Source organism: Gavia stellata, chromosome 26, assembly GCF_030936135.1.
Source record: "Gavia stellata isolate bGavSte3 chromosome 26, bGavSte3.hap2, whole genome shotgun sequence".
Taxonomy (NCBI): domain Eukaryota; kingdom Metazoa; phylum Chordata; class Aves; order Gaviiformes; family Gaviidae; genus Gavia; species Gavia stellata.
The window spans coordinates 372,762-399,576 of record NC_082619.1 but is presented as its reverse complement, the minus strand read 5'-3'; the positions used below and the strand labels follow the sequence as shown (position 1 = coordinate 399,576).

The window sequence follows — 26,815 nt, the reverse complement described above, 5'->3', positions numbered from 1 at the left end:
TTGGCTGAAGTTATTCATGGCTTGGTAAGCACAGTGACCTCTCCTGTGGTAAGCTAAGGCTGATTTGATAAGTCTGTTAACGAAAATTTCTGTAATCTTTTTTTTTTAAGTGGTTGAACCAGTCAAAGAATATGTGGATGGCTATGGCTTAGAGCCTAGAGCCAGTATCTCACCAGACCTCGAGTGGCCTCTGTGGTGGGGGAAGGAGAAGCGATAGTAGCCTCTCGGACCCTTATTCTGACATCTTATTGTCAGTGAGAAATGACATGCACAAACGGCATGTGCGGCCATACTTAAAATAGCCCCTTGCCGATTCCCTGAGAACATGCGGCCTCCTTATATGTCCCGCTGCACATGCCACTGCTGTCTGGGGGAGGGGGCACCTGTTCCGACCCCGGGTGCCGTGCATCCGACAGCGGGGATAGCGTTTCCTCTCAGGCCTGCTGATGTGCTCGTGAGGATATAATGGATTGAACGTTAGTCTATAAATTTAGGGGAAAAAGATTTGAGTACGATGTTCAAGCTGATGTTGGTATTACCATCAGGCAAGTGTGACTGGGTTTTTGTGTCAATCTGTCAGAAAAAAGGAAAGAAAGAAGCAATACTCCAGTGAGCCCTCAGCAAGCCTTGCAGAAACGGCTCGATGTCTGTCTTGGTCCCCTTTTCACGTGAGCTTTCTTTATTTCTTGCATGCAGGATTGCCAGATGCTTTTAAACCAGCTGAAAGAGATCACGGGAATTCAAGATTCAGCTTTCCTTCACGCGGCTCTAAAGGTTTGTGCCTGTTTTCATTGTTCTCTGGAAAGGAGACCTCTGAATTTGTTCCAAAATCAGGCAAGTTCAGGCTCGCTCAAAACATAATGCACGGTCAGATGTTCGCTGGCATGTCTGTGGGCTGGTAATGACCTAGTCTTCGCTCAGATATTCAGCGTGTGGCCTGTGAAAGCGATACAGTGTGTGCTGTGTGGAATAATTTGGTTCGTGTGGGAGGTGCAGGGTAAATCCTCCGCTGGTTTTCTGCCCCTCGCTTGTGCTTCATTCAGGTATACCCGTGAGGCAAACAGGTACGTGAGGCCAGCGTTTGTTGGTGTCAGCAGGGAACCTGCAGTTTTGGGGTTCATATGTATTCACCCACGTCTGAAAGAAAAAACCTACGCTAAGTGGAGAACAGTTCATTTTTCTAACAGTAGACCTTAAAATCTGTGCTGCAGCAGCACGTGCTATGCTAAAACATTGTAAACATTTCCTGGAAGTTTTGCTCCTTCGGGGCTGTTATCCGTGCATTATGGTAAACACAAACTGAGTGGGTCAGAGCAAGTTTTTCTCCATGTAAACTGCTTCAGAGGTTCTGGACAGCTGCAATAACATCCGTAGCTTTGTGGCTGGTGGTCGTCTTGTCCATCACCAGAACTGTCGTCTTTGCTTCAAAGTGAAGGCACACAGGAAACTCAGGCACTTGGAGAAGCAATGTTTACCTGGAAAGATTCCTCACAGTACATGTTTCGGTATTTACAAATTGTAGTGTTAAGCTGGCTGCAACCGCATCAGTCTAGAATCATCAGATGCGTCCATCCTCTTGAGATGTAGCAGCAGGATGTGGGCTGTGCTGAAAAGATACAAAGAGGCTTGTTTAGGGAAATACTTACATGTTTCATTGAGAAGTAATGTCCAGAAAATATTAAAATAAATTTAAAGGAGTTTAGCCCATAGCGATGGTCTGAAGAAAGCCCTAGCTGAGTAAAAGACAAATGTCTTGAAATCCACAGAGTTTGATTCCTGTGAGTCCCCGCTGATGTCAGAGTACATTGTCATGCTTCAGGCCTCCTGCGACTACTCGAATCTCTTGTGAGGGAAATGAAATTAGTTAATGGAGTCCATGTTGTCCGAGTAATAAAGCCGAAGTGCTTTCCGACAGAGAAATTCTAGCCTTTGTTATTTTCATTTTTCACTACTGCTTGTTACCCACAGATAGGTCACTGCTGTGGCCAGAGAAAGCAAAGTTGGTGGCAGTGTGCCTATCTCTACCACGGGTGCATTAAATGTCATGCAAATGTAGATGAAGTAACCCTGGGACTATGGATTTTTTTTTCCCCTATCTTTCTGCTAGGCTGCTAATGGGGACCTAATGGAAGCAGTCACCTTCCTGACGGAGGAGCATGCTCAGGAGCCGGCTCAGGACGTGGCTGCTGCAGAGCCGTCCGCTTGGGAAGGGAGCGCTGTGGGCAAACAGCTCCCACAAAGTGAGTGGTTCGTCTCTGCTCACCCTTACGGTTTCACGTGTTTCAGCCTGAGCCAAAAGGGGAAGTATCAGTCCTCCCTGCTTCGGCCAGTGAATCCCTCTGGCTCCTCTCCTGGCGCTGATCTGATTTTGCCGGTATTCGCCACTTGCCATGGGACAGCCCTGGGAATTAAACCTTCCTGGTGAAGAAGCGCTGCATCCGAAAGGAAACTGACTTAATAGTGTTTTAATAGTGTTTGTAGGTGACACATTATAGTTATAAAGCTATCGTTGTTTTAAACTGTTGGTCTTGGCTAACACAGAAAACCCAGAAAGCTCCTGAAGCAGAGCGAGCAGAATAGAGAACTGACTCCCTGTCAAGGATCATACATTTCTTTCTACAGCATCCGCTGGCAGACCAGGCAAATTGAGTGTTTAGTATCGTGTTTCCATGAAAACTTAAAACGTTGTTTGAGCTAGCAGTTTGACTATGTGAAAAACGTTTTTATAAATGTTACAGGCATTGGCAAAAGCAGGCTGTCAGTTTGCTACATTTAGATGTAAAAAGTGTGATTGAAGTCTGAGGTACTTGAGGATAGTTTCTTTAAACCTTCTTGCTAATGACACATCTATTAACTGGAGCTTTCCCAAGCGATACTATCACCGGACAGGTTCACAATGCCAAAAATCTGTGCTGGGAGCTTTGAAGCAAAACCCGGAACAGTGCAGCTGCCCTTTGTTCCACTGTGTAAGGCTTCCACCTCTTCCGGAACTGCTCATTTTCCTTTCTCCATGGCTGAGCATCCTGACACGAGTGAAGGATTCTGTGTGATTGTGCCGATTTTATTGAAATCCTTTATTTCTCGAAACAGTGTCAGTTGTCAACGCTGATGTCAAGGCACAGCAAATACAAGCAGCAGCTGATGTTCCTGTTTCGTTATTTCAAGAGGTTTGAAATGTTCCGTCAAGCTCTGAATTTGGCTGTAAGGAATTCTGGCTTGTACACAGCTGCACAATCTGTCCTGTTCTCCTCATCCATCCCACTCAATGGCTTTTTAGGTTCCCTAGCATGATCCAAACTACGAGGATTTGTATTTAAACTTTAGCTAGAAAATTATGCTTGTATCAATTGAAAAAATTACATTTTTGAGGTGTAACGTTTTCTAGAAGTTCCTTTTAAAGAAAACCTTTGCCTGTTCCTGGTGGAAAACTGATCAGAGTGCTGCCTCCGCTTCTAGATGTTACTACTGCACTTACCCCTAACAACAAAGATGACCTCCGCACAGTTGATGCCTTCAGACCACTGGAATCGCCAAAAGCTCAGGCTGCAGAAAGAGATGCTGCTGAAAGGTCAGTGGGTCTGTAAATTGGTTTTGGTCTTCCCAGGTATCCTAAGTGGATTCTTAAGCTGGTCACTGCAAAAAAATGTAAATCACCTACCAGATGTATACCTACTGCTTTTAGAAGGTGCTTGGGTCATTATTGCCTTCTGGCTAGTTGACCTTTACTTTTGGGACAGCACTGCAGCGTGATGGTTGACATAGAAAAAGCAGGTTTAGCTGTGGCTTGTTCAGCTCCTGTGTTGCTGCTGACATGCCACACAAAAGGATGCTGTACTGGCATTACGGCATCTGTTGAAGAAGCACCTTGAAATCTCATGTATCGATTCACCTCACCCCGTCACTAAGTTGCTGTCCCCTTTTTACCTCCAATGATAAGGATTTGCCTCCAATAATGACTAAGGGCACCGATTTTGCATGCAGCTACTTCACGAAGAAAAACATGCGTATCTTTATAACCTTCTTCCATCATTCCAAATTTTCTTGCAGTCATGTTTTCCATCCACCTCATGTGAGAGTTGAAACCTTTCTGGAGTCAGATAAGACATCTGTTGCCTGTTGCGCTGGGTATCACCCGACAGCGCCCGGCTCTAGTGTCCCGCTTGTGACTAGAGGGGAGTACGATTCCCATAGTTCTCGAGAATCTTTGTGAGATGGTGTTTTACAGCACAGTGTGCATCTTTTGTGACAGACCACAGGAAGCGCATTCTGCTGAAAACAAAAATCGCTCCAAAAGGAAACGCTGTGAAGTCTGGGGAGAGAACCCCAAGCAGAATGACTGGAAAAGAGTGGGCGACTGGCCCGTTGGAATGAAAAATATTGGAAATACGTGTTGGTTTAGTGCTGTCATACAGGTAATCTGATAGAAAAGTTCTTCTGGAGTTGCTGCGGTCTTGGAGTCAAAATGTTTATTAGTTAGAATTAAATATGCAACAGCTCTGTGAAGTGGTCATCATATACAGATGAGTGAATGTGACTGTGTTATCAAATGAGACTTCTGTTTTTATTTGATAGAGTTGTGATTTATTCTGGGCGTGCACAGAAAGAGCCAAAAAGCAGTCAAATAGACTTTGCGCAAAAATAGATAGATACATATAATCTGCGTGTACATATGCAGGGTTTTTTTTGGTGCAGCGATGTCCAAATGCTTACTGAATGACAGAGCTTGACTGGCAAAGCGAACTGATAATTTAATTTTACTGCAGTTATTGTTGGCTCCATAATACATGGTGTATCATATTCCAGTTAATGGAATACACTGGCATAGATGCTTGAATGAATAAGCAACTAGGCGGCATATGTTATTAGTGATAACCGAAACGAGAAGAGACAACAGTAAGTGGAACTGAGCAGATTTGTCTCTTCTAACCATTTCACATCGGCAGATAGACCTTAATCAATCATATGTCTCCAGCTTTGAGAGGAAGTGAGAAAGCTTCAAATGGGCTCCTTTCTCACTGTGACTTGTTCTTGGATGCTTTTTCTAAGCTTGCCTGTGCAGAGTAGAATACTCTTCCCTAAAATTCTTATGTATATCCTAGAAATGGCAGGATGAGATTTTGTTCTTCGGGGGGTACCAACGTGCTGGTCCGGCAGATGGACTGCTCATTTCATAAACGTTTATTTAGTAACACAAGGCCACTGAAGAATGAGAAGTTAACAAAAAAGCTGTTGAGTAGAAGAGTGACAACGGGGCATGAAATTGCAGTGAGTCAAATCCTCACAGATGCTGACTGGTCTTTACCTCTCCTTTTCTTTCAGTCTCTGTTTCAGTTGCCAGAATTTCGGAGGCTGGTCCTCGGGTACTCCCTCCCACAAAATGTGCTTGAAAGTTGTCGTAGTCGCACTGTAAGTTTTCATCGAGTAACGCTGTAAAGTTTCCCTCTTTTGTGGTATACTCTTCTGCTCGTTCTCTGAGCAGATTTAATTCGGGGCCATCTGAGACTCCTGTGCCTATGTTAATGGCTTTCAAATTGTCAGGCTGCATTAAAGGCAAATTTGGGAAATACTTTTCAAAGACAGAGTCACTGTAGAAAGAAATCAAATGCTTCTCATAAAGCCTTCCTCTAGAACTCTTTCTAACTGTGGCGTGGGGAGAAATTTGTCCCATAAAACTTCTTTGGTAGCTCCAGATTGTTCGTTTGTTTGCATGCACCACAGAAGAACTGGTATTTGAGCCAGCCTGAAGGTCCCTCTAGCCCCAATACCTTCTGAGAGCAGTCAGCAGAAGGTGCTTAGAAAGTATTTAGAGAAAAAGGCATACATAGAATAATCCTTCGCTTGTTATATCATTCTAGCCATGTAAGAGACTTTGCTTCGCTTGCTTGCATGTGTGCCCTTGATACTCTAAAAAACTTCAAATGCAGACAGAATAAATTCATAAACTTACTGGCTTTTGCCTTCTGTTTTAGCAGCTATTACTTCTGGCACTCTTTTCTCTAAAGGTTTTGTTTTGGTTAAATTTTTTCTCCCATGCATCCACTGGGAGACCAGATCGCTTCCAAGAAATGACACTGCATGTCTCTCTGCTTCTGTCCTTTTCAATGTCACCTCTTTCCTTGGTTGTTAGTGTACCTCTTAAGGTATGTGCATGTGGTATTCTGTAGCACTTTGTTTTAAGATGCTGCTTTTTTGAGTTGCAGGAAGGGTTTGGCTTTTCTTCTTTTTGCAATGCAGGGGAAAAGAAATATTGCATTCATGCAGGAACTTCAGTGTCTGTTTGCTTTAATGCTGGGAACACGTCGTAAGTTTGTAGACCCTTCTGCAGCACTGGAACTCTTGAGGGATGCGTTTAGATCCGCTGAAGAACAGCAGGTAAAAACACGTTAAAAAGCCTTTTGCTTTCTTCAAAACAGCACTTGCAGCCACGGCAATCCTATTTCGCTTCATCCTGCTATTGCTTTCGGAGGCCTCTTCCCATGTTTGTCAACTGACAAGCAGCTGTCCCTGTGTCATTTAGGCGAAATGTACATGCTTGCTAATTAAACAGCCAGCGTCACAGCGCTCTACCCAGTGCCATCTGGGTAGTTGGGTAGCGATCACAATAATTTCCTCTGATCTAGTTTTCAGATGAGCAGAGTGTTCATTATCGGTCTAAATCAGCACAGCACTTCAGTTTCACACTTCTTTCAGCTGGGTAGGTACAGCAATACCAGTCGGGTTCTATTCCAGTGGGTTTGTGAAACCAGTAGACCGTGAAAACGCTTTCTGGTTGGTTTTATGTTTGACTCTCGACTTCTGTCTCTCTTCTAGCAAGATGTGAGTGAATTTACACACAAACTACTGGACTGGCTGGAGGATGCATTCCAGCTTGCTGTGAATGTCAAGTGAGTTTTTTGTGATCTCGGGAGTTTGAGCAGACACTGAGGAGAAACAGATTTTAAATGTGACGCCTTAATAAATGAGAGGGCTTTACATTAAAATTTTGAGTAAATGAAAGAGAGTTCTTTGTTTACTGAGGATGATGCTCCTTAAGCTCGAAATATGCTTATGAAGTGTTATATCTACATTTCCTGTACGTAAGCATAGGACTTTGTTGAATGCTGATGTGGCCTGCAGAGTAAATAAGCTTTTTAGGGGAATTCAACAGAACTGATGTACATGAAAGATCTGGTTTTTTGGAACTGCATTTCAAAAGGTAGTGCCTTAACTTTTTTTTTTCCCTTGCCAGTGTAAGTGTTATAATGTGCTTTTGAGTATGAAAACAGGTGAGGAGCTTCCTCTGTATTTTGTGTTTGAATAGAAAACTTGACTTTTGACTGCAGGAAGATTCCCAAGCAAAGACTTAGATTATGACTTGAGGCTTTTTTGCAGCCTACAGCTGCAAATGAACGTGTGCTTTTTCTTTCTGAAACAGAAGCTCTGGGGACAAATCCGAAAACCCGATGGTACAGCTTTTCTACGGGACTTTCTTGACTGAGGGTGTCCATGAGGGTGAGTGAGGGGTTTGGTAGATTGACTGTTTAACTCCTTGGAGTGTTTTGCTTTATAGCAGTGATGACACAGGATTTTGTTGCACGTTTCTGATGAAATTGCCTCGTTCTTTAAACTTGCAAATAGTTGTCTTGGTAAAATTGTCTGTAACAGTTACAAAGTCTGCCTTCTGAAAACATTAAATACTCACAAGTGCTCATGCATTTGAAAGCGCTTGTTTATAAGGAGACGTACCCTGACAGACATGGATGCAGCTATATGCGGTTCGGTTCTTGCAAGTAGCGCCTCTAACTGGTGCTGACAACAAACACCTGAGTTAACCAGAGTTTTTTGTTCTCTTAAATTACTTTATGGGTTTTGTATCGTTTCTATCATCCAGGCAATACTTTTTCCAAGATCGAAACCTTTGGTCAGTATCCCCTTCAGGTAAATGGTTATCGAAACTTGAATGAGTGCTTGGAAGGAGCCATGGTGGAGGGAGAGATGGATGAGCCGACAGCATCTCAGTCAGTGAAGTATGGACAGGAGGTTAGTTTTATGGTTTGTTTTTGAGCTCTTGGTTGCCTGCTGCAGAAAAGTGCAACACATATAGTGCAGGGGTGTCTCGGTATATTTTGGTAACTTTAAATGGCAATTGTAAACGTTTCCTAAGAACTGAATACAAAATATTTTCAGGATACCCGGAATCTCGCATAAATGTGTGTTAGTGTTACATGGTGAGACACTGAGTCTTTGCTTATTTGTAAAGATGTGTTGTCCTATATAATCAGTTATATTTAAAAGGTAAATGTCTGCTTCTGATGCAAGTGTGATAAAGTCTCTCTCTTTCTGTTGAAGCCTACCTGTACCTGAGTAGGGGGAGAACCAGTGCCTCCATATTTTCGGAGGGTAAAAGTACAGTGCTTAACTCTATGGTATGCCATTTGGAATTTGTATTTTTCTCCCTATTACAGTGTGTGTTGTGGGTTTTTTTTCTTCTCATTTTCACTCTTATCTTCCAACTGTGCTGGGTGTTTTTTCTCTTTTTTTTTTTTTTTTTTAAATCTCACTTATCACAAACCAATCATAAGATGCTTAGTTGCAGCGAGGTAGAAAGTGAAGGTGTACCCTTGCATTCAGCATCTTATATGTGTAAGAACAGCTGAGAAGTTAGCTTAGGGAAAGACTGGGAAGTAACATTAAGAAATTTGCAAAGGTGTCTGGCACAGAGGGGACAGGGAAAGGTATTTCAGTTCTGTGAGAACATCTGAAAAATGTGTTGCTGTGGTTTAAACTAGCAAAGGAGAAATGAAGCCTTGGGCGGGTAAGCCCTGTCCGACTGTGGATTCAACTGTTTGTTTCTGGTTTTCCTAGTTCCTGCCTGAAGCTGTTGAGATGCATTTACAGTAGATGTAGGTGAAACTACTGTAGGCTGGTGCCAAAGACCAAAGGGATGTAGGGGGCTAGTTGGGCAGGTTCTTTTCAATCCAAGCTTTTTAGTTCCTCCAAATCCTTTTCGAAAGATAAGGGAAATTGGACTAATCACGGAGATGTTTTAATCATTCTTTGTCTGTACGGATAGAAGGAAAAGGCTCTGGCTTTATTTCTGAGAAATCTGACTGGAAAAACTCTGCATCTTAATTTCACTTCCTAGGATGTCATGGCTAGAGGACTGCATGATAGGGGACATAGAGAATAAGGTGCATTTTGTCATTTGAGAACGTAGGTGAGTGTACTGAAGCTCAAAGCATCAGTGGGATTAACGAGAACTTAGATTTCTCCTAGATAATAGGTGTGTTTTTGTTCTCTTGTTCTGAAGACTGGGCTTCTTCTCAAAAAGCTCTGCTACCTGGCCATTTCTTTCCAAAGTGTTTTTTTTTAAATAATTAAAAAAATTCACCTTCATTGGAAATATTTTAGATCTACAAATGTGCTGTTGCACTTTGGTGTGGGGCAGATTTATTGTGGCAGGACATCTGACATGAATCCTGCAAAGGAAAATAAGCTTAGTGTGCTCATCCTGAGTCCAGCAGGGAGCATTCCCTGGGTGGTGCCATGCTAAGGTAGGTGAAGGAAACTTCTGACAGTGGATGCTGGAAGTATTTGTGAACCCAGGAAGAGAGAGAGGAAATGTAAATTCAACCAAGAATTTTTCTTTCAGCGTGGCTCTTTGAAAAACAGTATATGAAATGTACAGAAAGTGGGTTTCTTCTCTAAATCTCCTAAATCACATAGTTTGTAAATAGACTGAGAGAGGATAAGGAATCAGGCACTGCTTAAAGGACTTTTGTTTTGTTCTTCATCATTGCATGTGATCCACATTGGAAAAGAACTTTCTTGGAGGCTCTTAGCTGACATCCAGAGTTTGTGTAGTGTCTGCTAATTTTGTAAAATTCAGTGCTGGATCCATTAATAATCCACCAAGCTGGATGCGTCAGGCAATGAAAAGTAACTTTCTGAATGCTATTATAAGGCTTCTTCACGCCAGAAGTGTAAAATGGAAGCAGAAATCTTAATCTCGTAAAATTTGGCTTTCTGACTAGTCACTCCGTGAACAAAATATTTACTGAATCAGTATTTAAAGACAAACAGACACTTAGGATCAGTCTAAAATCATTTAGGATCGGTCTAAAATGTGCCGTTTAGCAGTCATCTTAAAACAAGTCCCTTTGGGGGCATTTCTGCTTTTGTTACAGCGCTGGTTTACAAAACTCCCACCAGTACTGACCTTTGAACTCTCCCGATTTGAGTTCAATCAGTCACTAGGACAGCCAGAGAAAATTCACACCAAGCTAGAATTTCCCCAGACTATTTATATGGACAGGTGAGTTGTTCTGTTGTACGGTACGTTTAAAGCTATTGCTTTATTGTAATTAAAGAAATTAAACAGGTCGTATGGGTGAGCAAGGAAGGATTCTAAAATATTTTGTGAAAGATCGTGGGTATTAGAAGTAAACAAATCTCATGCAGCAGGGCTCTGCATTTCTTTGTTTAGGTACCTCTACTCCAGTAAAGAGATTATTCAGATGAAGAGAGAAGAAATGAAGAGACTGAAAGAGAAAATGGTGGTTCTGCAGCAGAAACTGGAAAGGTAAGTAGTCAGCTAGCTTTATTTTTGTGCCCTGTGGAAGCATGCAAATGCTTCCTTTCAAATGAGCTTTCCAATAGAAGAGAAACTTGTAGGGGAAGGACAAACAAAACTGGGTTTGTTCTGAGAAGCGTGGAGTGAGGAAGTATGTTTTTTTAAAAACAAACTCGTGGGTGTGATGGTTTCTGAATATTACTGCTGCTGTTACAAGAATAAATTCTTTAAATAGTATGATTGCCACTGTCAGCTATGTTGGCAAGTTTCAGTGAGGAAGCCCAATAATATATTAAAAAGAATCTACGTTATTTTTTTTATTAGATGTCCTCTCTAGCTTAGCATTTGGCATTATTTGTTGGGGAACGAAGGAGATCGATAGCAAAGATCTGGTTTGTGGACAACCAGAAGATTTCATTTTCCAGGTGCTTTGTGTAAAAGTCCTTTTAATCAGCATTAAGCTTGCTTACAGTTTTTATTTTTAAAATGACGGTTCTGTGAACAAGTGGCAGGCAAAGAGGTGCGCTGTGTCGCAGTAGCCCTGGTGCTGTCTGTGCTCAGTGAGGTTCCACTGGGCATCGTGAAAACAGTTTACGTTTAGGCCCATGTGTAGCATCCTGCGGAGTCTGGCTGGGATGGATTTAATTGTCTCCACAGCAGCCGGTTTGTTTTTGTGACTAAAACAGTGCTGATAGCACACCATTGTTTTGGCTGCTGCTGAGCCACTGCCCCACACAGCCTCAAGGCTTTCAAGGTCTGCTGGTGGGAGGTGGTGAGTGTGTTCCTTTGCATCACCTGGGTTTTTCCCCTTCCTTCCTGCCTGCCTGCCTTCCTGCCTGCCTTCCTGCCTGCCTTCCTGCCTTCCTTCCTTCCCTGGTTAAACTGTCTCCGTCCTGACCCGGAAGTTTTCTTCCCTGTTGTTCTTTTACTGTCCCTTCAGGTTTAACCAGTCAGTCACATTCCTTCATTCATGCAATGTCTTGCTTTTTTTGCAGGTACATGAAATACGGCTCTGGCCCAGCTCGCTTTCCACTGCCCAACATGCTCCAGTATGTTCTCGAATTCATCGCTACAAAGCCGGCTGTAGTTGTTTCTTCTGCCCAGGGCTCTCAGACAACACTCCTGCAGTCCCAAGCCGAGACTCGGGTTTTGGACGTGCTTTCACAGCCGAATGGGTTAGTAAACAGAACTAAAAATAATTTGTAGGAGAAGTCTTTGCCTTTCAGCTAAATGCTCCTGGATTGGATTCTAAAATTTTGGCCCCTCACTACAAGAAAGACACTGAGGTGCTGGAGCATGTCTGGAGAAGGGCAACGGAGCTGGTGAAGGGTCTAGAGCACAAGTCTTACGAGGAGCAGCTGAGGGAACTGGGGTTATTTAGCCTGGAGAAAAGTAGGCTGAGGGGAGACCTTGTCGCTCTCTACAACTACCTGAAAGGAGGTTGTAGCGAGGTGGGTGTCGGTCTCTTCTCCCAAGTGACAAGTGATAGGACAAGAGGAAATGGCCTCAAGTTGCACCAGGGGAGGTTTAGATTGAATATTAAGGAAATAGTCTTCACTGAAAGGGTTGTCAAGCATTGGAACAGGCTGCCCAGGGAAGCGGTTGAGTCACTGTCCCTGGAAGTATTTAAAAGCTGTGTAGATGTGGCACTTAGGGACATGGTTTAGCAGTGGACTTGGTGGTGCTAGGTTAATGGTTGGACTCGATGATCTTAAAGGTCTTTTCCAACCCAAACGATTCTATGATTCTAAAAGTGGATTATTTATCTGAGCACTCGTGAGCATGATGCTGTAATGTACGAATGCCTGTGCAAGTAGTCAGTCGCTACTTTGCTCGTAATTTGGTTCTGTTTGTGTGAATATAACACTGCATCTAGTCTGTTCTTTTTCCCTTTCCAACACCATCGCCATATTCCTTGTCTAAGCAGCAATTCTGAGTTAAATTATGTTCTCTTTTTGGTTAGACTACTAATTTTTTTGCTTCATCAACCAGTAAATTACTGCAATATTGGATTATTACAAACCTGGCCAGCATGGTTGGTTTACACTCTAAATTAAGCTGAGTAAATGCATGAGTTTTTTAGTAATAAGGGAAGGAATTTTTAGAATTGCTCATTGTGGATCTGTGCTTACAGCGTTCTGTAAGAATTTTAGCTTTTATTTGTCCTATATTTTAATTTGATCTGTTAAGGTAGAAGTACATTTCAATGTACTCGTTCTCTTTACTTTTTGTACTGTCCTGGAAAGGAAATCCTGCTCTGGCACTGGAGCAGTTTTGGTTTGGTTTATTTCATACTGTTTTCCAAAAAGAGGAAAAAACAAGAGAAAGATGGAAAGCCTGTCCACTACTCTTGGGTTTTGCTTCACAGCATACTAGAAGGGAAGGATGCTGGGACTGAAGATGCAGCTTTCTTTTTGGCAAATCCCTCGCCGCAGGAAAAATCAAATACTCCGCCCCAGCCTTCTGGTTTGGCAGCAGAAATGTCTGAACGTCCAGCTCCTCACGTGGTTTCCGAGGAAGAGCTAAACCTTGTTCGGACGTGTCTGCAGCGGTGGAGAAACGAGATTGAACAAGACGTGCAAGGTTGGCCCCAAATATATTTGTTGTGAGTTTTCTGTTGAATGCCAGCCTGATTTCCACTCTGTTGCTTCAACTGGCTACATCCTGATCTACAACTAGTCTCACGCAGGCTTCAGCCTTGGTGTTTAGTGTATTTGATAGTGTATTTGATTTGTTACTGCATGGCTTCAAACTTTTTGAATTGAAAGAGGTCAGAATAGCCTGATGAGTAGTCATTAATTTCTATGTATTTCTCTCATTCTTGATGTTCTTGACAGATCTGAAGGAGTCTATTACCAGAGTCAACCTGTCCATTGAACAAATGTACTGTGACCCTCTCCTCCAACAGGTAATAAGTGCAGCTTCGTTAGGTAAATATTAAGCTGATGTTGCTGATACTGGCTTTTGTTAGTAGCTGTCAGTTTAAGTTGTCCGCTTTATTGTATTTTTTAAAAATCCCAATATTACGATGAAGCAGAGAAAGGATTCTTTATGAAAATCTTGTTGCTTTTTCCTTTAAAAGTCAGATCTCACTTGGTAGGAAATTTACCGTATGAATCAAGATACCAGGCTACAGCTGTGAACGTATTTGCAATTTTTGTACAGACAAATTCATTTACTAAAAGTATGTCTGAAAACCATGTCCATGTGAACTTGCAGGTTCCCTACCGTTTGCATGCAGTCTTGGTACATGAAGGGCAAGCAAATGCTGGTCACTACTGGGCCTACATATATGACCAGCCTCGAAAAAGCTGGCTCAAATACAATGACATCTCAGTGACAGAATCATCGTGGGAAGAACTGGAGAGAGATTCATTCGGAGGCTTGAAGAATGCCAGTGCCTACTGCCTGATGTACATAAGTGATAAGGTGTCCCACCTGGTTGCAGGTACTGGAGCCAAAATGGCTGGCTAATTAGACATTTGGGTATTATCTTGTCTCTCTAGCCTGCATGATCGTTATGTTCCTCAGCTTCTCTTTGGCACAGTTGTCTTTTGACAACGCAAAAAACTTAACCCCAGGTAGAAGTGAAATAATTTGCTTCATACTCGAGTCATTTCTAAATCCCTGGTAGGGTTGAAAACTGAAGAAAAAATGGTACTGGTAAGATTAGGTACAGTACTTTATTATTAATGTGTATAAATATTCAAGCTCCCCATTGGCCACTTTCTCCCATTCACTTTGCCCATTTCTCCCATTTTCATCACGCTTTCTGACTTGTTGGCTTGTTTTTTAATGATATCGTTACATTGAACCTAAACGGGGCTCTTTTTTTATGCAGCCTTTTCTAGTGCACAAGTTATTGGTAACAGTGGCTTAAACTTGCAAGTATGTTTGCAGTGCCAATGCATAAATAGTTATGTGGAGAAATTATCATGCACATGGCAGTATACATGGCAAACAGCTGTAGAAGAACCTAATAATTTCACGTGTGGTTCATTTTGATGTAACAAATAGAAAGAAACAATGGAGAACTGTCATTCTCTTCATTGCTAAATATGGCTGATGAGGATCTGGAGGTTGTTCTTTGTCTGTCTTCCTATGACAGTTCTGTTTCTGAAATGAAGCCATGATTTCCCACCCACCACCCACCCCCCCCGAATGCAATTTCTGTTGTTTTTTAAAGATGCTTTGCTTTTACAATGGGCGTGTAAGAAATATCTGGTGTAGAGAATTGCCATTTGCTTTTGATAAATTTTAAGACTTGTTTAAAGTTGATACTGCTTGGGTTTTGTGCTATTTTAAAACTGAATACTGAAGTAGATCTAAGAAGTGCTGAGAAATACCAGCATGACACTGATGCTATGGAATCCATACAGTTCCCTACTTTAATATGCTATGTAGTGTTGTAGATACGATGTCTCCAGCTGAACTGTGAGTTTTCCGGCTATTGGCAGTGTAAATACTGTTCTCTGTACAATGGTAGGCCTCGAATAAGGATGTATTTCTGACCTACTGCATCAGCAGGCAGTGTTTCTGGAATTTCTCCGTGATAAACGCCGACCGGTGGTAGAACAAAACTGGTTTTTGTTTCAGATAACTCTGTAGATTTGTCTTTATTTTTGCACTTCTGCTTGTGAATCATCTTAAATTACAAAGCTAGTAGAAAGTTGGGGTTTTTTCCCATTTAACCCTCAGCCGATTTGATTGTGGCTTTCCATAATAATACGTATTTGTTTAGTCTCTAACGGTGGTGTCCTGCCACTTCGTGTTTCATTAAATGCCAGTCCTGCATTTCTTCCAGACAACGGTGACATCTCAGAGGTTGGACAGTTTCAGAAGGAAGTTGAAGCCTTGCCCCCAGAGCTGAGACACTACATCCAGGAGGACAACTGGCGACTCGAGCAGGAGGCAGAGGAGTGGGAGGAGGAGCAATCTTGCAAGATTCCTCAGATGGAGCCTTCACCTGCTTCTGAATCACAGGACCTCTCTTCTGAATCGGGACCAGGTAATACCATGGCTGAATTTGCAAACCGTGTTGAAACTGGTAACAACCAGCTCGTCAAAAATACCGCCATGTTAGCGCCTTGCATAAATTTCTAGATATCTAGGAGAAACTGTTGATGAAGTAGCACAGGCAGCTGGTGGAGGCTCTGTCCTGGCAATACAAAAGGCTATTCTACTAATTTTGCATGTGCGTCCGTCCAGGCCTGTCACCAGAAATGCTTTTTTCCATTCATTTAATCATAATGGGCTAATCTCATTTCACTTCCAGACTTTTTTTTTTTTATAAATATCAAGTAGAAACTGCTGTAATGCAGGAAAGCATTACTTGGCAATCCCTGATAGTGTGTGCCATACCCACTGAAAAGGGGTACACACAAGCTCATGGTGAAATGCCTTCACCTCTGGGATGAATGCAGCAGCTGCTTAATCCTGCATAGACAAGCTACAAAACATTTTAGAACAAGAGAGGAGAAGTCGTCTTGCAGTTCACGCTCACTAATACCACACCTCTGTCCTGCCAGATCAGTCTTCAGTCTGTGAGCAGAGCGTGCGCTCTCTGTCCTCTGAACACGCCATGATTGCCAAGGAGCAGACTGCCAAGGCCATTGCAAACACCGCCGATGCCTATGAAAAGAATGGCGTTGAGGCAGCTCTCTGCGAGGTAGGAGCTGAGCCTTGGCCCAGGAAGCAACCTGTTCTTGTCCTTGTATTGTTCTTGACAGACCTTTTCTCTTTCCATTTATGTGTAATTCTGTAGCTGTGCCACGTTTAACTTGGTCCTCTTTTGCTTTCCTGTATTTTGCTTTGGGTTTTCTTACTCTTTTTCTTCTTTTTCTTCCTGGCCACAGCCCAAGGAGGTAGAGCCAATGAAGGCCCAGTCGCCGGGAGAAACAGCATTTACAGTTCAGGCAGAACAACCACAGGACGCTAAAGAAACAGAGTCTGCTGCCCAGACTAGCTCACGGGTCTCTGAAGTGGAAATCCCCAGTGTGGGGAAGATTCCCGTTAGATCTGATGCAGATGGATATAATGAGGAGGTACAGATCCCAGTGCAGGGCTTAATTACTGCCGGTCATTAACCTATAACTTCGTAGTTAGCTGACTTTGAGCTTTCCTAAGATTGGGTACAATAGTAGTCTGTCATGGAAACAATGCTGCTTACAAAGTACATTATCCCACTGTGGAAATGAAGAAGGCCAGACCAAATTGTTTAGTAACCTCGTTTCTAAATGCCGTCAGAAAAGCAGCTCTGTAAAAGCACTCAATCGTTAGACCTTGTTCCTTTTAAGTCTTCTTTCTGGCACAACTATATCAAAATTGATCTAGTGGTATTAATTTATTTACAGGCCTCTTTACTGTCTTCAGTTAGAGTTTCGTCCCCTCCCTCAGAGAACATTAACTGCTAATAGTGTAACTTACAGTACCCTAGCTACTGATTTTTTTGAATCTGACTATTTAACCGCAAGCAGTGTTTTGGAAGTTGAGTCTTTTTCACAAGTGCAATTGGACTTCACATAAATACCAAGACCATTACTCCTTGAGTATGTTTAGCATATGCTTGTATGAAGTTGGCACAATGAAATGCTCTGCTGTGAGGCACTGCTCCCTTGTATGTATTGCTTAAGAAGACTGAATGGTACACAGAGGGGATATGGCTAGTGTGCTTTATGTTCTCACTTGTTGAATTTATTAATGCAGGGCTTGGAGTGACCAGCCTTTAGAGCTTTAAGTGCTTAAAAAGACCCTGCATGTAAAGTGCATGTGATAGATGGAGGAAGCAGTATACAAGTAAATCACAGCTGTGGCTTATTCCACTTGTATTCATATGATTTCCTTCAAACCTTATCTTTTGAAAATTTATTCCTTTCTTCACCACGCCTTCTCTTCTTTTCCCTGTCTGTTACCGTTTTCCTTGTTCTTGTTTGTGTTTGTTTTCCTGCTTTCCTGGTAGGTGATGCTGAGCCCAGCCATGCAAGGTGTCATCCTCGCTATTGCAAAAGCCCGCCAGACCTTTGATCGAGATGGGTCTGAAGCAGGGCTTGTTAAGGTATCTTACTTGTTTGCTAAATCCAATAGTATGGATATCTGTTTTCACGGAATGAAGAATCTATGCTATATTGACACATCAAGAATGTGAAGGGAATGATTTGTGCAGTTTTTCTTTTAGTTAATGGCCTTTCTCTCATGCATTTCTGTTTCTGCTCTTATTGTGACAACATATCCTTCAATTCTAAACAATTTTTAGAGCTTGTAAGAACGCCTTCCTCCCCAGAGAAACAACAATTTTTTTTTTTCACTTTCCACTTTTTATTCTGCTGCTTCTTTTAGTATTGGTAATTCTCTTGATCTGGATTATAAAAAGTAGACTTTCTTTGCGTGCCTTTCAGTATCTGTTGTCGAGGTCCTCAGTGTGATCGTCAGAAAATAAGCCAGCACTCATGAAATTTTTTTTTTTTTGGTCCTGAACACACACGCTTACTGTGACCTCTCTTGTAAAATGTGTCCTCAAGAAATGTATGCATTGAACAGAGGGATTTGAAAGAGTAAGCACTGCTGAATGTTGAAGCTGGTGTTAGGTTTTTACAGGCAGGTAGATTTAACTAAAAATACCGCATGGGAGAAATCACCGTGCTGTTAATCTACAGGAATATAAATCAGAAGATACTCTTGCACCTTACTGCAGATATAAGCGTATTACAATTGATTTTTACAACCTCAGCACTTGCAAGAGGATTACCAAAACTAAGGCAGCTATATGCCCCCCTCTCTGAAAGGCATTTAGACACCTTGGTGCTTTTGAAAAGCGCACGCTTCATGCATGTGGTTTGCCGTGGTGTTTATAGTTCCAGGTGTTCATCGACTTCCATTCACCACTAGAATATGCCCAAGCAGCAGAGGCTAGGTATCGTCCATGGGAATCCCATCGTTACAGGACAGGTTTAAGCTTTGTACCAGCTGCTGTGGCATTCCCACGGGCAGAAGAGTGGATGTGTTAGGACGTGTGTTTCGTTGGCAGGCGTTCCACGAAGAGTACTCCAGGCTGTACCTGCTTGCCAAAGAGACCCCGACCCCTCAGAATGACACCCGGTTGCAGCACGTGCTCATTTACTTCCTGCAAAACAACGCTCCCCAGCAGGTGGTGGAACGGACCCTTCTTGAGCAGTTTGCAGACAAAAACCTCAGCTACGATGAAAGGTTTGTGCCATGGATTCCAAGATGAGGCTTTTCTCAACTGGAAGCAGCTGGGACCATTGTTCTGATTTTTCTCATCTCTGCTTACATGGAGCAGGTCAATTAGCATTATGAAGGTGGCACGAGCAAAGCTGAGAGAAATCGGTCCTGACGATGTCGATATGGAGGAGTACAAGGTAAGGGACCAGAGTGCCGCCTTTGATCCTTCACACTGTCACAACCGGTGCTGTCCAAAGCAGCATGGGGGAAGCGGGGAGCGCGGAGCGGCGCCAGCAAGTGCAGCAGTCGCTGGTATGCCTGTCGGCAGCTTCCTCGCTGTCTGAAGTGTGTGTCTGCAGAAGGATGCTGAAAGGGAGAAAGAATACACTGGGAATCTCCTGATCTTTGAGGAATGTCTAGGCGGTTGACTAAATTGATTTGTGTGTCGCTTATGAGAGATGTTTAAACCCTTCAAAGGGTAAAATCTGATACGCTTTTGAGTTGCGAAAGAATGTAAAACGCGCGTGCGTGTGTTACGGGTGAAGCTGACACTCTGCTTTCTTGCTGCTTCTTAACAGAGATGGCACGAAGACTACAGTCTTTTTCGCAAAGTGTCAATTTACCTGCTGACAGGGCTGGAGCTGTACCAGAATAGAAAGTAAGTTGCTTTTAATTGTGTGTTTGGGTAAGATAAGCTATAGCCTAGAAATAGAGGCCACTTTGACAGGACTTCTTTCTGACCCGTGATGGCCAGTTTGAGTTCAGTCTTGTATTTGAGGCTGATGGGCTTTCTTTTTGACTTGCTAATAGGCCTTTCTTGAATCCACAGCCAACCTTGGTTAACAGTTTAAATATTACGGTGAGGTACTAGCTAGTTTCTTAGAGTTTCCCCGAATTTTTCTCTCAGTGAAGTAGAGCTTTTTATTTTCATTTCCAGAGATGGGTTTGCAGGAATGATTGCCATCACCTTCCCCCCCTTGCCCCTCCTTTGGACCCCTGTATTAAAATTAAACTGTCTTGAATTGGACATTATACTTTGCGTAAACACACACTTTGGAGTGCTCTAAACTCTTAAGAATTTCAAAAGGGCCTTGTTTTCCTCCTTACCATTTTAGAGTCTGTATTTTACATAAATAGTGCAGTGTGGAGAAGGACAGTGCCATTTTATGAAAGATTTGTAATTTGAAAAGTGGTTTTTCCAATCTGGAAAATAAACTGGCTTTCAGAAATTATTCCTGGATGGAAACAGAATTGAATTCTGAGCTGGTTAGCAGTGATGAGCCACCAAATTCAGGTGGGCAAACTGACAAGAGGCTGAGCAAGAGCATGTTAGAGCTTCCCTGAAATGACCTAATCTCTGTCAGCCGTTCTGTTTTCTCACTGAGGGGGGGTTATAAGCTAGAAATATGTAGAGGAACTGAAAACGTTACCTTCCACACTTCTCTGAGTGCTCTCCCAAGGTGCAAAGTTCCCGGAGCAATATAAAAATAGGTCAACGCTGACGTTCACACTCAGGCTAAGTTGTACACAAACTTGGCTTTAAAGGGCTCTTCCTAAGATGCTCATTTGGCACATTGGGCAAAAAGGAACATTAAGTACTTGACGTAGGGCGTCTGTTCATTTATGCTTTGGCAAGGAAATAATTTTTTTCCTCTTGGGCCTGATGCTAGTCACCGTTCAGGCCAAATGGAAAATATTTCCTGAGCTGACATGACTGCCTGCGCTGCAGTTGTGACCCTGGCAGAGCCTGTGGGCTGGAGAGCTGACACTCTTCTCCTAGGTACCAGGAGTCGCTCACCTACCTGGTCTACGCCTACCAAAGCAACACCAAGCTGCTGATGAAAGGAACCAACCGAGGAGTGAATGAATCGCTGATTGCCTTGTACAGAAGGAAGTGTCTCCTGGTTTGTACTGAGGAGCTCTACACTCTTTCTCAGAGAGGAGGGGAGGGAGCAGCTTGGGTGACATCGGCTCTTTGTGGTGCAGTTCACTTACTGGCTGCTCGGTGTGCATTGCCCAGGGAACCAGACCGTACCGTGTCCCCTTTTAGGAGCACGCTTAATTAATGTGCTGCGTTCTGAGGGAAGGTTTGGATGCTGCTGAATGTGCTCTTGGGTTTAACACAGCGCTTGCGTTGTTAACTCAGTGGTTGCACCGTTGTCTGTCCATTCGCATCCTTCCCCCCTAATATTTGTTTCTAATATTAATGGCTTTCTCTCTCTGAGCAAAAGATTATGTCCTTTTCCACAGGGGGTGAAAAAACAGCATAAAAATGAGTTGGGTTTTTTTTTAGTTCACACTCCGTGGTTGCCAAGACCAGTGTAACTGTCTCTCTTGTGCCTATACCGCAGCTTCTGCCCCTTACCGAGTACCAGCAGTAGTATGGAAATCTAGGAAATAATAATTCTATGAAAGAATGTGCTGTACGGTTCTCGGGGAATGTGGGTAAAGGCAGATCTGGATCTTGGCATCTTAAAACCAGAATTATAAATAAGCTATATGTACTCGGTACATACAGATAGTAAATTACACACACGTATATAAATATGTATGTTTATCAGTTTGTTTTCTATGGTGTGGTTCCTGTGATTAAAGGTGGCTGTTCCACCAGAACCTGGCGCCTGGTTCCCTTAGTCTTTGGGTCTCTGCATGGCCATCGGTGAAGGGGCCCGAGCTGTGTGCCCATTCCGACCACATGCCGATTATCTGAGGTCTGTGCTTGCTTTTTACAAGTCTGTCCCCTGATTCTCCCTCCTCCCCTAGAAGCTGAACGAGGTGGCAGCGTCTCTGTTCATAAGTTGTGAAGAAGCTCGTGTGGCAGAGGGCGTTAGCATCCTGAACGAGCTGATCATCCCCTGCATGCACATCATGAACAACTTCGAGGTCTCCAAAGAGGATCTGGATGCCATTGAGGTCATGAGAAACCGTTGGTGCTCCTATTTGGGACGAGAAGACATGGACGGTAGGGAATGGCTGCCTGCCTTACCTTTGTCATGCTGATTGTGGGCAAGGCAGTGTCTAGATCTGAACTAGAAAGGAACTAAAGCACTGTTTAAAACACTTCCTTAAATTCCTGGCGTTTGCACTGTAGCACGTCGGGTTACTTCTGATTGTGAGAGGAGAAACATATTTGAATCATCCATTGAATTATGTTACAGAAGAATTTAATCTTCCTTTGCACTAAAGCTGCAGAGGAAGGATTCCTCTTCCCTGCAGTGTGAAAAGCTAATTTCAGAAGCATGGCTTAGCATTATCTAGACGTACTTTGGTTTTGGTTTGTCTTACTGAATGGAGGATTCCCCATAGATGGCAGGTGAATGCTGGCAGGCTTAGCTGCAGAGGCACGCTCATCTTCAGGAGGGAGGAATAGGTTTTATCAGTGGCCAGAAACATGGCCAGAGTTGCAGAAGACTGGATGGGGGAGCAGATTCAGGGGATCTTTGCATTTTGAAGAGACGTGTGTGATTTTTACAGCTGAATTTCGGTTCTGGATAGCTGTTCCTGTTCTGTGTTTCCTTCTGCAGTTTGGAGTCGGGCTCCCACGACTCCTCTCAGGTCATTTTTGTTAAGAGAAATTGGTTTCGACCCCCTTGATCTGTGTGTGAAGGTTTGGGGAGTTCGTTACAGGGTTTTTGTCATTAGCAGAGGGTAAATTTGCCATAGGAAAATAATGCAAAAACAACACAGAGGTTTATTCTCAAAAATACTGTTGTAAAGAATAAAAGTTGGATAAATTTATGCTAATACGCAAGTTTCCCATTCTCGGGCTCGCCACAATAGCATTTACTTACATGGAAGATTTTAACGTAACAGGAGTAGGCTGCGTGCACCTCCTGAATCATGTGAGCTAGCTCAAGCATCACCCCTTTTTGCCTGCTTTTCTTCATCCGAAGGTGCCTGTCCTGTAACATGCGGTCTGGTGGCATTTGTGTGGTCCGCTCCTGGGGGACAGTCCTTTACCAGGACCAGACGATGCTTGCCAAGGTCCAAGATGTTACAGGCTGTAACATCAAGTTACCAAAGTGTGCTCTGCTTCATTCAAATGCAGTCAGTATTTGAGCATCACCTTGAAACACGTAGTTACTTCTGACTTGCCAGCCAGTCCAGCATCCCGTCCGGGGAAAACGCGATGCCCTGGTGGGATGTGGCACTGTCCCCAGGGCAGCCAGGTGGCAGTGGAGGTTCCCTCTTCACGGAGCCCTGGGCAGGAGTTGAGGGCTGAATGAGACCCAGGCCAGAAGCTGGCGCAACGCCTCCTCTGCGTGAGCAGACTCCGCTCGTCCCCGCCTGCGGGAGATGGGTGGTTTTCAGTGCTGGAAGATGATTCTCTAAAAGGCATCATAGCTTTTTAGCTCGCAGCCCTGGAGCCCTGTGCCATCTGGTCTATTACTGTTGCAGTGCCACTGACTCTGTTGTCCTCTCCCTCTTGACAGCAAAACTGCAGATGAAGCTGGGCGAATTACTGCCCCGGCTCCTCGACTGCTCCACCGAGGTCATTGTTCTGAAAGAGCCCCCGAAGATCCGCCCCAACTCCCCCTACGACCTCTGCAGCCGGTTTGCAGCCGTGATGGAGTCCATTCATGGGGCCTCGACCGTGACTGTGAAATAGACTGTGGACTCCTCGCCGCGGCATGGTATGCATGCTGCAGACCGCCTGCCTGCCCGGGGTCCTCCCATCGGGCAATGTTTGAAAGGGAGAGGGAAGAGAAGGGGCGATTCGGATTCAGAGCTGTGTTCCTTGTAAATACGAACAAATAAAAAGCAGTATTGCACTTTTAAGATAAAACGTTAAGCGGTGACGCGAAGGACCTGAACCACTGTACTAGCATGACACACCAGGTCCCTGGCAGCACCATCTGCCGTGAGGTCCCCAGGCTGTCTCAGGAGGTTATTCTGTCTTGGCAGCTTTCTAAACGCAGATCCCTGGGCCTGTGACGGCAGCAGAGCAAGAGACTGGCTCCTCTGGTGAGCCGGGCTACGAGCTGTCGTTTATCTGTCAGGCGCATTTACATCTTCCTGAATGATTAGCTACCAGAGATTACACATTCAGATCTTGCCAAGCTCCTGCTAGCAGGAGTCTGAGTTGTGTGATTAGGAAGCAGAGAGGAACGGTGGCTCACGCTCTCTGTCGTGTGGGCAGTCATGCGTGCTGCTGCATATTTTGGTCAAGTCAAGCGGGCATTTGCCTTTTGTATTTTAACCGGCAAAAGAAAATATGCAGGAGTCTTCCTTTGAGAAAGGCACAAGCAAATATTGGCAGTGACAAGAGACAGGACAGGACTAAAGACTGCCTCCCGCACAATTGTGCTACAGCAATAGCTTACTGGTTAAGGGAGATCACACCACCCCGAAGGATATTCCCCTCTCGGATCAGAAGGCGAACTTCCTTCTCGCCTCTGGTGGATTTTCAGTGCCGGATTAGTGTTGATGACAACTGCGAGGGCTAGAATCAGCTCCTTTTTTGCTGGTGGTGTTCTTTTTTTTTTTAATCGACTTTCTCTAAATATGTGCCCCGTTTGCATTTCCTTTTGCGGGTGGCCTGTACTTGCATTTGAGCTGCAGCAGTTGTTTTAAACCAAACGTTCTGAGTATGTGGAGGGGGGATCCTGTTTGTTAGGACTATGCAGATTCTTCTAAAAGTGCAATAAAAGCATTTGTTCTATGTTAGAATGAAAAGGCTCCCTCCATGTTTCTATTACGCTCCGATGTTACGCCTTAAGGTTCCTCCTGGCTTTAGTGTGAAGAAAGGGAAGCAGAAAAAAAAAAAGCTGTTGGCAAAGTAATGCAGAAATTTCTGCAGCTTGGTGAAAGCTCCCAGACAGGCGGAATGGTTCGCAAGCTCATCATGGGTCTCCTGTGAAGACAGCGGAGCACTTGGGAGCTGCCGGAACAGGAATTTCATGTGCTTTAGCAGAAAAACGGGTGAGTTTGGTGACTCTGAGCGTTGCTAGGCTTGGAGCAGGCGTGCGGAGAAGCGTGTTGGGGAGAGGCTGGGAAGGCAGGTCCTGGGGAAAAGTTGGTGTTCATTATCAATGCTGGGAGGTTTCTTTTGAGTCTTGCTCTTCGGAGCGGAGAATATGTTCTGGAGCCCTTTCCCATCACAAGCCACTCGTGGGGTTAACTCGTGGGGTTTTGGAAGAGGGAGTCTGCCGTTCCCAAGCAAGCAGCGGTAAGTAAGCATTCACATTAAATTAGTAAAGAGGAGGGAAAACCGCTCTCTTCCTGCAGCCAAAATCTCTATTTGCATACTGAGCTGCTAACATGACCCTATGTTAGAATGGCACCTTTTTACCTGCTGCTGCTGGCATCGCTCTGACAAAATAGAGATTTCCTGTCAGCAGCGTCGGAAGAGGGGAGAAACGCACACACCGGGGAGGGTTTTTTCCCAACAAATTAGACAGATGTTTCTAGGACTTGTTCCTAGTACAAAATTTGTTGCAATTAGCAGAGCTGTTTTTGAATGGAAATCGTCAGCACGGTCCCAGCGTTTTGTCGATGTGCGTTTCCCTGTTATTTGGGAATAAACAGCTCCCATGGGAGAATCTCGCATTCTCCCAGTTATCTTAAAATAAAATAAAAGCGCTGTTTTCTGTAGAGACTCAAGCTGCCCATGTCCAAACAGTGAGCCGTGCCTCTTCCAGCTAATGGGATGCTGCAGAGCCAGGGCTGCTGCTTTTTCAGCTTTTTTTTCCCGTTATCGTGACGGAGAGTGGAAGGATGAGACCTCCAACCGATTTCTCAGGGTACTTTGACTGCAATGAACGGAAACGTGGAACTTTTGAACAGGGACCCCGGGGCCGTGACACTGCATACTGGGTAACTGCACTCGCTCCTCCCAGCTAGCAGACGACTCGTAATTTCTAGACAGCTTTTGCAATGCTGTTGTGTCATTCCGACTTGCAGGCGGTAGGATGGGGTTTGGGGAGAGAGTCCTGAATTAGGAGAATCTGGTTATTCCAACTGTCACGAGGCAGTAGCTTTGCCCCGTTCTTTGCGTTGCTGCCAGAAAGTGAAATACCCAGCCGATGTCCAAAACCTGCTTTAAAAAAAAAAAAAAAGTAAAGACTTCTCACAAGTGCAGGTTAGTGACTGGAAAGTCGTGATATTTGGATGGGGCTGGAAGGGAGGAGTGTCCCGAAGCTGGAAACCTTTGCTGGGTGTCTTGTCCTCCCATTTCCTGAGGGCATGGGTGACAGGTTACAGCCAAAACAGGCTCTCTTTGCTTTCAGGGTTGGTCGGACCTCTCGAGGGCAGCTAACAGCGTGTGCAGGTCTTTGGAAAGCACGCTCACCAGCCAAGAATGCCGCCCTCCTGTTTCACCTCCCTTGATCTTCATTAGGAAGGACTGAGCACCCGCCTCTCCCCACTTAACTCTCTGCACGACCGGCTGCGCCCCAAGCCCAGACAGCAAGCGAAACGCCTGAGGATAAACTCTTCTCTCTCTCCCTGCCCACCCTCTCCTTTCTCTCCTCTTCACCTGAGCAAAGTGCATGTTTCAAAAGGGGGCTTTTGCAGGAAAGCGGACTTTGCTTCCCCCAGGAATGCCGGTGTTGGCTGGGGGCTTCCTCGAGTTCAGTCACGCGCCAGCAGCTTTTAGCCTGCAGGGATTAAACCAGCAGTGAACTCGGTTTTTAACCAGTGCTGCAGGAGCGCTTCTGTTGGGACCCTGGGTGTTAATCTAGCCTGACGTTCCGTGTTGTTGGTCGCGCAGAGGCGTGCAAGCAGGCTTTATTTTTACAGCTGAATTGGGAAAATGTGGAAAAAATGGTTAAGGAGGCCCACAAAACACCGCCCTTGCCTCTTGTGCACAGGTAAACGATGCAATTAAGGAACTTTGTACACGAAGGTCTGTGGCACGCTTAGGCTTTAACATCTTAGATGTGAGGCTACTGCAGGGGCTGTGGCCGCTGGCATCCTGCCTTTGCAGCAGGAGCGGTCTTCGGCACCGCCTTGTCCCTCATTTTCCCTCTTCCCCCTTGTTTTCCACCTTTCTCTCTCCCCCCGCCAATCTTCTCTGGAGAGACCAAAGCATCGTTGCCGCGGCAGCCCTGCCCCTTGCAGCTCCCATCCTTCATCCCCATTTGC

General features: G+C 44.3%; 1 protein-coding gene across 1 annotated transcript; it reads left to right on the top strand.

The window, feature by feature from the left end:
- The first annotated feature begins 746 nt into the window (after nt 1–746).
- Nucleotides 747–24,394, top strand: USP28 (ubiquitin specific peptidase 28). The gene is made up of 25 exons (XM_059829762.1): nt 747–774; nt 2,108–2,240; nt 3,457–3,568; nt 4,250–4,412; nt 5,320–5,406; nt 6,235–6,372; nt 6,811–6,884; nt 7,415–7,491; nt 7,871–8,019; nt 10,167–10,294; nt 10,466–10,561; nt 11,548–11,727; nt 12,921–13,135; nt 13,390–13,460; nt 13,772–13,983; nt 15,340–15,560; nt 16,081–16,220; nt 16,408–16,596; nt 17,511–17,606; nt 18,576–18,754; nt 18,849–18,927; nt 19,309–19,388; nt 20,511–20,634; nt 21,494–21,692; nt 23,164–24,394. The coding sequence occupies exons 2-25, from the start codon at nt 2,126–2,128 to the stop codon at nt 23,337–23,339; spliced, it is 3,300 nt and encodes a 1,099-aa protein (XP_059685745.1). The 5' UTR covers nt 747–774; nt 2,108–2,125; the 3' UTR covers nt 23,340–24,394.
- The last annotated feature ends 2,421 nt before the right edge of the window (nt 24,395–26,815 follow it).

Bases quoted from the DNA above. Each gene is read 5' to 3' on its own strand.
- USP28 (XM_059829762.1), top strand. From the start codon at position 2,126: ATGGAAGCAGTCACCTTCCTGACGGAGGAGCATGCTCAGGAGCCGGCT. The intron at 13,461-13,771 runs GTAATAAGTGCA...GTGAACTTGCAG, and splicing joins GTGACCCTCTCCTCCAACAG to GTTCCCTACCGTTTGCATGC. The intron at 15,561-16,080 runs GTAATACCATGG...CTGTCCTGCCAG, and splicing joins CTCTTCTGAATCGGGACCAG to ATCAGTCTTCAGTCTGTGAG.